Source organism: Chionomys nivalis, chromosome 4 (assembly GCF_950005125.1).
Source record: "Chionomys nivalis chromosome 4, mChiNiv1.1, whole genome shotgun sequence".
Classification (NCBI taxonomy): Eukaryota; Metazoa; Chordata; class Mammalia; order Rodentia; family Cricetidae; genus Chionomys; species Chionomys nivalis.
In genome coordinates, this window is record NC_080089.1 from 43,210,208 (window position 1) to 43,220,945 (window position 10,738).

At 51.0% G+C, this 10,738-nt stretch overlaps 2 protein-coding genes across 5 annotated transcripts; one reads left to right on the plus strand and one right to left on the minus strand.

Annotated features, from left to right (window-relative positions):
• Nucleotides 1–407: 407 nt before the first annotated feature.
• Nucleotides 408–7,113, plus strand: Slc37a4 (solute carrier family 37 member 4). 3 transcript variants are annotated; one of them, XM_057768508.1, is made up of 10 exons: nucleotides 408–527; nucleotides 1,801–2,142; nucleotides 2,850–3,082; nucleotides 3,498–3,741; nucleotides 4,203–4,361; nucleotides 4,769–4,854; nucleotides 5,353–5,466; nucleotides 5,627–5,692; nucleotides 6,194–6,332; nucleotides 6,433–7,113. In XM_057768508.1, exons 2-10 carry the CDS (start codon nucleotides 1,995–1,997, stop codon nucleotides 6,597–6,599), a joined length of 1,356 nt encoding a protein of 451 aa, XP_057624491.1. In that variant the 5' UTR covers nucleotides 408–527; nucleotides 1,801–1,994; the 3' UTR covers nucleotides 6,600–7,113. The 3 variants fall into 3 exon arrangements, with proteins under 3 accessions (XP_057624491.1, XP_057624490.1, XP_057624492.1); XM_057768507.1 differs by lacking the exon at nucleotides 408–527 and adding an exon at nucleotides 597–978; XM_057768509.1 differs by lacking the exons at nucleotides 408–527; nucleotides 5,627–5,692 and adding an exon at nucleotides 597–978.
• Nucleotides 7,114–7,732: 619 nt separating this feature from the next.
• Trappc4 (trafficking protein particle complex subunit 4) lies at nucleotides 7,733–10,646 on the minus strand. Of its 2 annotated transcripts, XM_057767479.1 has the most exons (5): nucleotides 10,432–10,646; nucleotides 10,131–10,305; nucleotides 9,036–9,139; nucleotides 8,306–8,432; nucleotides 7,733–8,081 (listed from the first exon to the last, which is right to left on the minus strand). In XM_057767479.1, the coding sequence occupies exons 1-5, from the start codon at nucleotides 10,604–10,606 to the stop codon at nucleotides 8,003–8,005; spliced, it is 660 nt and encodes a 219-aa protein (XP_057623462.1). In that variant the 5' UTR covers nucleotides 10,607–10,646; the 3' UTR covers nucleotides 7,733–8,002. The 2 variants fall into 2 exon arrangements, with proteins under 2 accessions (XP_057623462.1, XP_057623463.1); XM_057767480.1 differs by lacking the exons at nucleotides 9,036–9,139; nucleotides 10,432–10,646 and having other exon boundaries at nucleotides 10,131–10,266.
• Between the last annotated feature and the right edge of the window lie 92 nt (nucleotides 10,647–10,738).

Sequence of the window (10,738 nt, forward strand, 5' to 3'; positions counted from 1 at the left end):
CTATCATCTATCTATCATCTATCTATCATCTATCTATCTTTCAGTATCTATCTGGAGCTCACTTTGTAGACCAGACTGGCCTCGAACTCCCGAGTACTGGTATTAAAGACGTATGCCACCACCGTCCAACAGGATTCTGTCTTTTAAGTACTAGGGCTATATTGTTTGTCTCTATTCCCATTTGCCTGACCACAACGTAGAATTCAAGTGCTGAAGATTGAATTTATTTCTAAGAGAAAATGCCAAGCCCCTACAAGCAGTGATTATTTTAGTTTTCTGAATGTGCTCAGTAACCGGAGGCACTCTATGGAAACTGATCGGTGGAACGTAATGGACATGTGGTGCTCAACCTGTAAGCGTCACTGTCCTTACGCAGGGAGCAGCGTGATAGGCAGGGTGACGCCGTCATCCCACCGCCGCTAGCACTCAGTCGCTAGGCGAAGCCGAGGCCCGCCCATCTCTGTGCGTGCGCACCGGCCTTCCTCGAGCCCCGCCCCCGTCCTTGTGGGGTTACCGCCTCCGCTCAGGTAGGGGTGGCATGCGAGGGAGGGGCTTCTGTGAGGGCGGGACCGGAGGGCCAGCCTGGGGCCTTGGGGCTCCCCTGACTTCCGACTGCGGAAGCTGTCCCTGTGACTGCCCTTCCGGGATGGCGACAGTTCCAGGGGCCAGGGACAGCGGTCGTGGACGCCGCGCCCTCGTGGCTGCAGAGCTCGGTTACCGCGGCTCTCCTGCTCCTGTCCCCAGGACCCGCAGTTCCCAGCGTGGAGTCGGGTGTCCCGGGTGGCTTGAGGACACAGGGTGCAGCCCGTCCTGACAGGCCGGGCCTGGGCCGCCAAAGCAAGGGGCCTTCCGAGGCAACGTGCGGCTCCCTAGCGCCCACTACATCTGCTCCAGCGGCCTCGCAGTCGATCCGAAAGCTGCGGTGACATGCTGCGGTGCCTACAGCCCCGCGGGACTGAAGCCTGACTGATGTCGAGGGTAATAGGGACCCAGAGGCAGCTCCGAGGGCTCTTACCCAGATCTGAACCTCAGCTCGCCTTCTACATGTCACTGTGGAGTGAACTGAGGGGTTTGCCTCCCCCCGCCAAAATTCTGCAGCTATTACAGCTAGCTAGCTAGCTCCCTCTTATCTGCTGTTGTGCTTTGCACATTTCAGTGACCCAGGCGAGCCGCAGTGGGAAAATGAAATGGGAAATTCCAGAAATAAACCATTAATAGGCTTTAAGAACCTTATTATGGTGCATTGTTGTAATTTCTTACCGGGCCAAATTTATATATTTAAGTTTTATCATTATGTATATAAGGGAAGTGTATTTGTTGTTCATGTATGAGGGGGGTCATGGAATGGTTCCCGCGATAAGGGATCCGCTACCTATTAGGGAAGTTATACCCCAGTGTGTACTAGGCATTGGGGCAGTCAGCTCTAGAAGGCTCGGAAGTGGGGTTTTTAGGGTACTGATTGGAAGAGACTGAGCATAAAACCAGTCTAGCGCCTTCCATTGATGCCTGGCAACCCGGAAACCTCACTGAACCTGAGTGAATGAGAAAGTTCATTGACTAAGGGAGGAGGGCTATACTGAGCTCAGCTCTCTCTGCTCATCCTACCCCTGCCTCCCCTGGGCTCAGGCAGACAAAAGTAATTAGGCTGAACCTTTAATCACAGCTGATTTCACAGGCAAGAAGCCGTGGAAAAGGAGGGAAAGTCAGAAGTCCTGGGGACGGGCTTGCCTCCCTCTGGGACCCCCCTCCTCCTCTCCCTGTTTGGCTCTCAGTAATCTACTGTTTTCTTGTCCCTCTCAGGACACTGGGTTCCCTAGTTGCTGCCCCAGGCTTAATGATTGTCCAGAAGGCGGCTATAAAGAGCCTGGGTGGAGGAGGGAGCAGAAAAACACAGCTCAGCAGATCTGGGCGCTAAGAGAGCAGCAAGCAGGAGCCGTCAAGAGGCTGTGATCAGAAGCACTGTGACTTGGCCTGCAGGGCCTGCTTTTTCAGCCATGGCAGCCCGAGGCTACGGCTATTACCGCGCTGTCATCTTCGCAGCCATGTTCGGGGGCTACAGCCTGTATTACTTCAACCGCAAAACCTTCTCCTTCGTTATGCCATCTTTGGTGGAAGAGATTGCTCTGGACAAGGATGATTTGGGTGAGTCCTGGAAGGGTAGGGTAGTGAGCCGTAGCATACACTGTTTGGAGTGTGGTGTGTATAGCATGAAGTGTGTGCATGTGAAGTCAGTCAAGCATGTACCAAGTACAGAGGCTGAGCTCCTTGTGTGTAGTGTGGGTGAAGGACTGGGGCTCGTTGCTTATCTGGTGTGTATGCCTGTGACCCTCATGTACCGGGGAGGCGCAATGTAGGGGGACTCTGAGTCTGGGGGGGTGCATGCTGTACCTGCAGGTTAGTGAGCACTACAAAGGTAGCACCCGTAATTTGAGCAGCCTGCTATGCTACCTCCAGGAGGAGTAAGATCTTTCACTAGACTCCTTTCCTCCACGGTCAGACATGGTGGGGCAATAACACTTCTTGAAGCCTTTGGTTTGGCATTCGGGGTGAGGTGGGAAATGCAAATGCTAGGGAGGAAAACATCACCCTTCTAGTTCGGACAGTTGCAGATAGAATTACCCAAGAGGCGGAGAAGTTCCAAGTCAGCCTGGACCCATGCTACATGGCTCAGCAGACAAAGTGTCCGACATACAGCATGGGTCGGTCCTTCCGTTCCTCCGGGAAGGAACCTGTTTTACCCTGCCAAGCACCTGTACACACCTGATCCCTTGCCTTCCTCCACCCGTCCTGTGCCTCTGCCCTGCCCCTAACCCCTCAGGTATCCTGCTCCCTGCTCTCCTTCGCTGCAGGGCTCATCACCAGCAGCCAGTCGGCAGCCTATGCCATCAGCAAGTTTGTGAGTGGGGTGCTGTCTGATCAGATGAGTGCTCGCTGGCTCTTCTCCTCTGGGCTGCTCCTGGTTGGTCTGGTCAATGTCGTCTTCTCTTGGAGCTCCACAGTACCAGTCTTTGCTGCTCTCTGGTTTCTTAATGGCCTGGCACAGGGGCTGGGCTGGCCCCCTTGTGGGAAGATCCTGAGGAAGGTAAGTGCATCCGCCAAACCTGTCTGTGGCAGAGGGTACCTAGACAGGGTTTCTCTGTAGCCTTGGCTGTCCTGGAACTTACTTTGTAGATCCGCCTGCCTCTGCCTTCCAAGTGCTGGAATTAAAGGCGTGTGCCACCACTGTCCAGCTGGGAGCACCCCTTCTTACATACTGCTTTCACCCCTAACCCATAGCAGGTTTCTTAGGAGGTCTCTGCCAGCTCCTGCTGCTTGTCAGGATATTTTAGGAGCATGAGAGTGGGGGGATCGGGTGGCAGATGAGGGATTGGCTCTGCCAAGTAGAAACACTCTTTCCCTCATCCCTGTAATGTGAGTTTCTAGGTCTGCTGCACTTGAGCTGTTCCCTCAGTGTGGACGTAGACCAGGCTCCTATTCTGCCCCCTTCTGTCTCACAGTGGTTTGAGCCATCCCAGTTTGGCACTTGGTGGGCCGTGTTGTCAACCAGCATGAACCTGGCCGGAGGTTTGGGACCTATCTTGGCAACGCTCCTTGCCCAGAGCTACAGCTGGCGCAGCACACTGGCTCTGTCTGGGGCACTGTGTGTGGCTGTCTCCTTCCTCTGCCTGCTGCTCATCCACAATGAACCGGCTGATGTTGGACTCCGAAATCTGGACCCTACTCCCTCCAAGGGCAAAAAGGGTGAGCATCTAGCAAGCTGACTCCTAAGGCACCTTCATTCACCTTTTACTTGGCACAATTTTGTTAGGACTAGCCTAAGCCTTGCCCTGTGTTTGTCAATAGATGGAGGCAAAGGAATGGGTGGGGAAGTAAAGTTCTGTCCTTGAAAGTCAGAGCCTGTATATCCTGGGCTTCTCTGGCATCACAGACCTCTCTGTTCTGGATAACACCTTACGTTCAAGAGGTTTGAGTGCCTTGCCTATCCATACCAAGCCTCAGTTTCTCTTTCATTGCTAGGCTTTTGCAGCAAGGTAGAGGAGAGAGGAGCAAGGGTTTGAAGGTTACCCTTCATCATCAGTCCTGGTTGGGCCCACAGACTCTAGCCTTGCCGCTGGTTAACGAATGCTTGTGGTAGTGTTCCAGCGGGGGACAGGCCGGCAGGAGCAGAGCCCAAATCCTAATTGTTTTCTTCCTACATCCAGCTTCATCAAAGGAGGAGAGTACCCTACAGGATCTGCTGCTGTCCCCCTATCTGTGGGTACTGTCCACTGGCTACCTTGTAGTTTTTGGAGTAAAGACATGCTGTACAGACTGGGGCCAATTCTTCCTTATCCAGGAGAGAGGGCAGTCCGCCCTAGTGGGTAAGATGAGGGTTTGAACAGGGAAGGGTGTGAAAAACAGGAGCCGGGGCTGGAGGGATGGCTCAGCAGCTGAGAGCACTAACTGCTCTTCCAGAGGACCCAGGTTCGATTCCCAGCACCCACATGGCAGCTCACACCTGTCTGAAAATCCAGTTCCAGGGGATCTGACACCTTCACACCAATGCACATAAAATAAAAGACAAATCATAAAAAAATTAAAAAAAAAAAAAAAAGAAGCCAATGCAGACAGGAGATCTAGGCTCTGCTTCCATTTATTCAGACTCCTTCCCTGAGGCTGGGCACCCTTGCAGATATCTCTGTATCTTGGGATAAGCCATTGTGGGATCTCCTCGGTGAGGAAATGTCTCCTTCTTTTTCCTCCCATCTCCCCACAATTTTCCATGCAGGCAGTTCCTACATGAGCGCCCTGGAGGTTGGAGGCCTTGTGGGCAGCATCGCAGCGGGGTATCTGTCAGACCGGGCCATGGCCAAGGTGAGTTGCAGGAAAGACTGTTAAGGAGGAGAGGCTTTTCATCTTCCTTGCATGGCTGGGCTACCTAATAGAGAGATGGGAGTCCTGGCATATGGGCTGATTGGCACCAGTTGTGGAGACAGGAATGATTCCAGGCTTCTCCTGTCTGCTTGAGATGTGGAGAAAAGACTGGTGGGAAAAGTTTTAACTGGTGGCAAAGAGAACCAGACTCTCTCAGTAGGCTTCTTCTCTGCCCCAAGGAAACTGGCGGGGTGGGGGCAGTGGACTAGGTGCAGCTCCCTAGCACGTGTCCCGTGCCTGCCCCAAAGTGGAGGAAGGGATGTTGTGGAATTTGGCCTCAGATCACCGAGCAGCTCCTAGGGCCTCCCAGAGCTGTCTCGGGCCAAGAACTGTGACAGATTGCCAAAGAGCTGTCAGCAATGCCCTGTGTCAGAGTCCATGGGTGGCGGTGTTTCACCTTGTACAGAGGGCCTGATACGGCTGGCACTGTGTCCGTAGGCAGGGCTATCTGTATATGGGAACCCTCGTCATGGCCTGTTGCTGTTCATGATGGCTGGCATGGCAGCATCCATGTTCCTCTTCCGGGTAACGGTGACCAGTGACTCACCCAAGGTAAATATTAAGAGCCTGGCAGGCTGCAAGGTACGAGGAGAGAAAGCAGGACGCTTTTCCCCGGCCAGCTCCTTCTCCCTTTGCAGCTTATACCTTACTCTCTCTCTGGTACTTTGTTCCCCTCCACTCTGGGCCTGGTTTTCTTCTCTTTGCTCTCTAGGATGCTGCTTTCTGGACTCCTGCTCTCCATCCTCTGGCTGAGCTCACAGGCTTTACGGAGCACGAGGTGCCTTAAAGATATCTCTGGTTTTTCTCCTGGTCTGTCTTATTTTTGTTTTCCCTGTCTTGCCCCTAACTCACCATGCTTGAACAAATTCTTTTTTTTTTTTTTTTTTTTTTTTTTGGTTTTTTTCGAGACAGGGTTTCTCTGTGGCTTTGGAGCCTGTCCTGGAACTAGCTCTGTAGACCAGGCTGGTCTCGAACTCACAGAGATCCGCCTGCCTCTGCCTCCCAAGTGCTAGGATTAAAGGCGTGCGCCACCATCGCCCGGCTTGAACAAATTCTTAAATAGCCAGCATCCAACTCAGAGGGATGACTCTTAACTCCCCTAACCCTGTTCACCTAGGTAGGCCCTTGGGGCTGGCTCACTGCCATCTCTATCATCAGCTGTACTGGGAGTGGGGTGAGGATGACTATGGACTATGGTTTGACTAAGGGCTAAGTACATTTTTCTCCTTAAGCAATTGTGGGCAAGAATTCTCAATGCTACCTCTCCCTGCCCTGGCAGATCTGGATCCTGGTGTTGGGAGCTGTGTTTGGTTTCTCTTCTTATGGTCCCATTGCCTTGTTTGGAGTCATAGCCAATGAGAGTGCACCTCCCAACCTGTGTGGCACCTCTCATGCTATTGTGGGCCTCATGGCGAATGGTAAGTGGTACTTTCTGGAATAGCTGCCTCCTGGCATTGCCAGAACTACCTACCTGCTTTAGCCTCACAGGGGACTTAGATTCTTCTCTCTCCCCAACAGTGGGCGGATTTCTGGCTGGGTTGCCCTTCAGTACCATTGCCAAGCACTATAGCTGGAGCACCGCCTTCTGGGTGGCAGAAGTGATTTGTATAGCCAGCACAGTTGTCTTCTTCTTGCTTCGAAATATCCGCACCAAGATGGGCCGCGTACCCAAGAAGGCAGAGTGAAGAGAGTACTCACTATGGAGCATCCCCAACCTCAGCCTCCCTGGCAGGGCATAGAAAGGGAGAAGCTGCTCTAGTTAGCATGGAACCTTCGCCTTTCTGTGTCTACACTGTCTCCTTGGACCTCCATGGTGCTACAAGTTATCAGTGGCTAATGAGATCCTAACTCCCATTCTATGCTCTATTTAAATGTTTGTTTTTAGACTCCATCAGCTTCTATTTCTACCTTCTAGCAGACAGAGAAACTCCTGCATTCAGGTGTCTCCTATACCCTTCTTCCTCTCCTAGGTCCTGTCCTGTCCCCATCTCCTAGTGAGGTAAATCTGTTTCTGCAGCTGCAGAACAGTAATGCCTGTGGTTTCTGGTGTACCCCAAGGCTTCTTGGCAGGGGGCAAAATTATTGCCAATACCTCAGTCCCAAGGGAAGAGAGGAAGCCACCATCTCATCAATACCCTGGGACAAAAGGGGGAATATAGTGGGCAAGCCGACTTGTTATAGATCAATAAAACTAGATTTGATACTAAACAGTCAGTGGCTCATCCTTTCAAAGGGAGACATAAGCTGGACACAGCTTTCCTTGGGAAAGTATTCTTATCAGTATCTGCTCTTTCCGCCCCCAAAGGGAAAGACTTTTCTCTGGAGTGAGACAGGAGAAGAATAAGTGGAGCCTTTTAAGTACAAGCCCAGCATCACCTGGACACTGTATACTGTGGGGTTGCAGGCAGGTTAAATAACTTAATGGAGGGAAGTCAGAAAGCATGGATCCAAATTCAGCACGGGCCATCAGTAACTGGCTTGAGGACTTTGAAGCACAGCTATAATGTACTTTGCTAAATTCTGACTTTAGTAGTGTGTACATCCTAGGGTTAGAGTGCATACTGAGATAAAACTTAGCTTGAATCTAAGTGTTAACAAGTGCTCCATCATCCACCAGCACACTTCAGGATCTCAGGAAATCAGTTCTGGGACTCCATCCAGGGCTCAGGAGTCAAACTACTATGTCAGCTAATTAACATCAATTTATTTTGTTTTCTGCTAGGAGATAGGACCTCACCTTTGCAGAATGCCCTTACCATTTCTGCCTTCCCCTCCCATGCCTTTCTCCCAAACCATACATACGTTAGGACAACAAACACTAGAACAAAGGAATGTTTATTAAAGCATTGCTAAGCCAGCATCCTCCATAAATAAACCTGTACAGAGTAGGGCGTAGGACTGTGATATATACAGAAGGGCAGGGAACAAGGCATTCTAGCCCAGAAGCCATCCCTATCACCGGGCTCAGTGTTCTCCCACTTTCAAGTATATTAACAAGGCAACTGCAATAGGATCCTCACTGGAGGGGAAACAGCAAAGCCCTTCTGCAGCATGTCTCAGAATTTAGGGCGTTCGTTCCAGGTTCAGCCTATGACCCAGGTCCAAAAGTGCCAGCCTTCTCTGCCACCTCTAGAGCTAGCTTCAGGTTTTGATCAAACAGCTCACATCTAGGCCAGACCCAGAAGACAAAAAATTGTGAGGTGTCAGACCCCGCCACAAAGGGTAGAGGGAGAACTAGTAGAAACTACTGAAAAACACGAAGCGCAAGGAAACCCTGTGTTCTCAAGATAAATAAAGCTGGCGACTCTTGGCCTTACCTAAAGGCAATACTTGGTCACACTTGGGAGACCACATAAGGCTTTGACAGTATCTGGGGAATGGGACTACCTACCTGATAGGCATTTCCAAGGAGTAGAATGGATTCTTGAGGGCAAAGTCTGAGTAAATCTCATAAATTTTTCGGAGAAGAGAATCTATTCCAGCTTGCCTAGGATCTGCCAGGACCACAAACTTGATCCCTGGAGAAAAGCAGGACCGGTTACCCAAGAACAGAGAATGCAGCAAACGTCACCCTATGTTTTGTGCAGCCCTTTCATTTCCCAAGACCCATGAACCCATTCTTAGTCTGTCCTATTGCCACATCAAGCAGCTAACACAGGAGGCTAGAGATGAAGTGACTTCACTGTCACCAGGTGACCGAATGCCCAGACTTGGGATCTAAATGCCATTTTTTAGTCTTGGAATCCCTCAGCAGAAACAGGACAGGCAGAAGACAAAACTCTGGCAGCTCAGTTATCCACAACAAGGAGTGGAGCAATGAGAAGCAGAACTGAAAGGGCATCTCTATTTGGCTTTTAAATTCTATTTGGAACAACACATCTTCCAGAATGTGTGAAGCCTAACTGACACGGATTTTATCCAAACTCAGATAACCAGGGTTGAGCACACTGGGTGACAAAATCAGCCTCTGGTTAAATATTGGCTTTGGATTCCCTAGACAAATGGGTGTATTTTCACAACTGTCCCTGGAAACCTGACACCATCCCTGCCCTTATTTACCAGAGCTTTCTCTGGTCAATCCCTTGGTCCAATCTGCCCCAATCATCCCCATAGGTGCCTACCTGTCAGTGTTTGGAAGCAGTGCAGTTTGAATGTGTCTGTCTCCAGCATCTCGATGCCTGAACTTCCCTGTTCCGGAGACAGCTGGGAGCCAATGGCAAAGAGCCTGTACGCAAGGGAGGTAAAGCTGGCAATGTACCAGGTGATGTGAGGGAAAAGTGCTCCTCAAGCTGAGGAGTTCACTACAGCCCAGGACAGACAGCCGAAAGAGTGTGGACTACCCAGCGGCAGTGTTCCTCAGATTTATTTAATTTTTATTATTTTATTTATGGTCTCAAGTCTGGTCACTCAGTCACCTGATGACAGTGAAGCCAGTTCATTTCTACACCTCCTCTATAGGCCACTTTATGTAGCAGAAAGGACAAAGTAAAAATGGCTTACGGTAGTGTGTGAGGTTTTTGTATGTACGTGTGTATACCACATGTGTGCCAGGTACCCATGGAGGCCAGAAGGCGGCATCAAATCCCTTGGAACTGGAGTTGCTACCATATGGATGTTGGTTCTCGACAAGAGCATCAAGCGCTCAGTCATCTCTCCAGTCCCAATATGAGACATCTTACACTAAAAATGTTAGCTAAAGCCAACACACTAGGGAATACATGTCTATCTTCTTAGTTCACGGTTATGCCTAAGCCGACACACCTCACACCGCAGGTAGTCACAGGAAGACTTTGAATGTCTACTTAAGTCAATTACCGATCCGAGCAGTGCTGGCGCACACCTTTATTCCCTACACTTGGGTGGCAGAGGCAGGCTGATCTCTGTGCGCTGGGGGCCAGCCTAGTCTACAGAGCAAGTTCCAGGCCAGCCAGGGTTACACAGAGAAACCATGTCTCCAAAAAAAAAAAAAAAAAAAAAAAAAAAAAAAAAATTTCAACACCCTTATGTTAAAGAAGCTAGGGCTAAGATTAGGAGGTAAGAAGCTGAGTTAAAACTACCTCAAACCTGGATATGTTCTATCAGTTATTTCTTCATGACACCAGAATTGAGCCACTTAAGAGGTACAAAATGATTGTCAGTACAAAGAAAATACTTTAGGCATCCTAGAAAAAGCTGCTGGGGAGCAAAAGTTTAAGGGGGGCGGGGGGAGGACTTACGAGTGGAACATGGAAGCCAGCATGAGCTTTTCGTTAGAGGTAAGGCGGGGCCGACCGAATCGAATGGACACCGGGTAGTTCGCAGAGTTACCCAGATACTCCAGCACTTCTTTCCCGTCGGCCGTGTACTTGCCATTCACGTCCATGCCATTGATGGCCAGCACAGCATGGCCCACTGCAGAAGAGACCAAGGATCAGAGGCGCTCCGATCCACGCCCCCTTTCAGTCCGCCCAATCCTGCACCCGCCCACCAGCCCACTTCCGCAGAGCCGGCTCCGCCCTCGAGCCGAGCCCAGCCCACCCCGGATGCCGTCTCGCTGGCCGAAGGCGACCAGCACTCGCTCGTCGTGCAGTTTCAGGAGCAGGTCCAACGGGTAACTGAAAGTTTTCTCGGCTTCAGCCCGTGGCGAGTAGCTGTCCCACTGGTAAATCAGGCCGCCGGCTTTGTTAACCACGTACACACTGAAAATCGCCATCTCTGCGCTAAGGCGCTACCATCCGGCCTCTTCCGGACGTTCCAGCCCCGGAACTGGCGTCAAAGCCCCGCCTCTGCTCTCCTCCCATCTGCCTGAAGCGCACGCGCAGACCAAGCCCCCATAGTTCGAAGA

Coding starts and splice junctions, on each gene's coding strand:
- Trappc4 (XM_057767479.1), bottom strand. CDS start 10,606: ATGGCGATTTTCAGTGTGTACGTGGTTAACAAAGCCGGCGGCCTGATT. Junction 8,433..9,035: donor CTGCTTCCAAACACTGACAG/GTAGGCACCTAT, acceptor GCTTTTCTCCAG/GGATCAAGTTTGTGGTCCTG. Junction 8,082..8,305: donor TCCTTGGAAATGCCTATCAG/GTAGGTAGTCCC, acceptor GGTCTGGCCTAG/ATGTGAGCTGTTTGATCAAA.
- Slc37a4 (XM_057768508.1), top strand. CDS start 1,995: ATGGCAGCCCGAGGCTACGGCTATTACCGCGCTGTCATCTTCGCAGCC. Junction 4,855..5,352: donor CAGACCGGGCCATGGCCAAG/GTGAGTTGCAGG, acceptor CTGTGTCCGTAG/GCAGGGCTATCTGTATATGG. Junction 5,693..6,193: donor CAGGCTTTACGGAGCACGAG/GTGCCTTAAAGA, acceptor CTGCCCTGGCAG/ATCTGGATCCTGGTGTTGGG.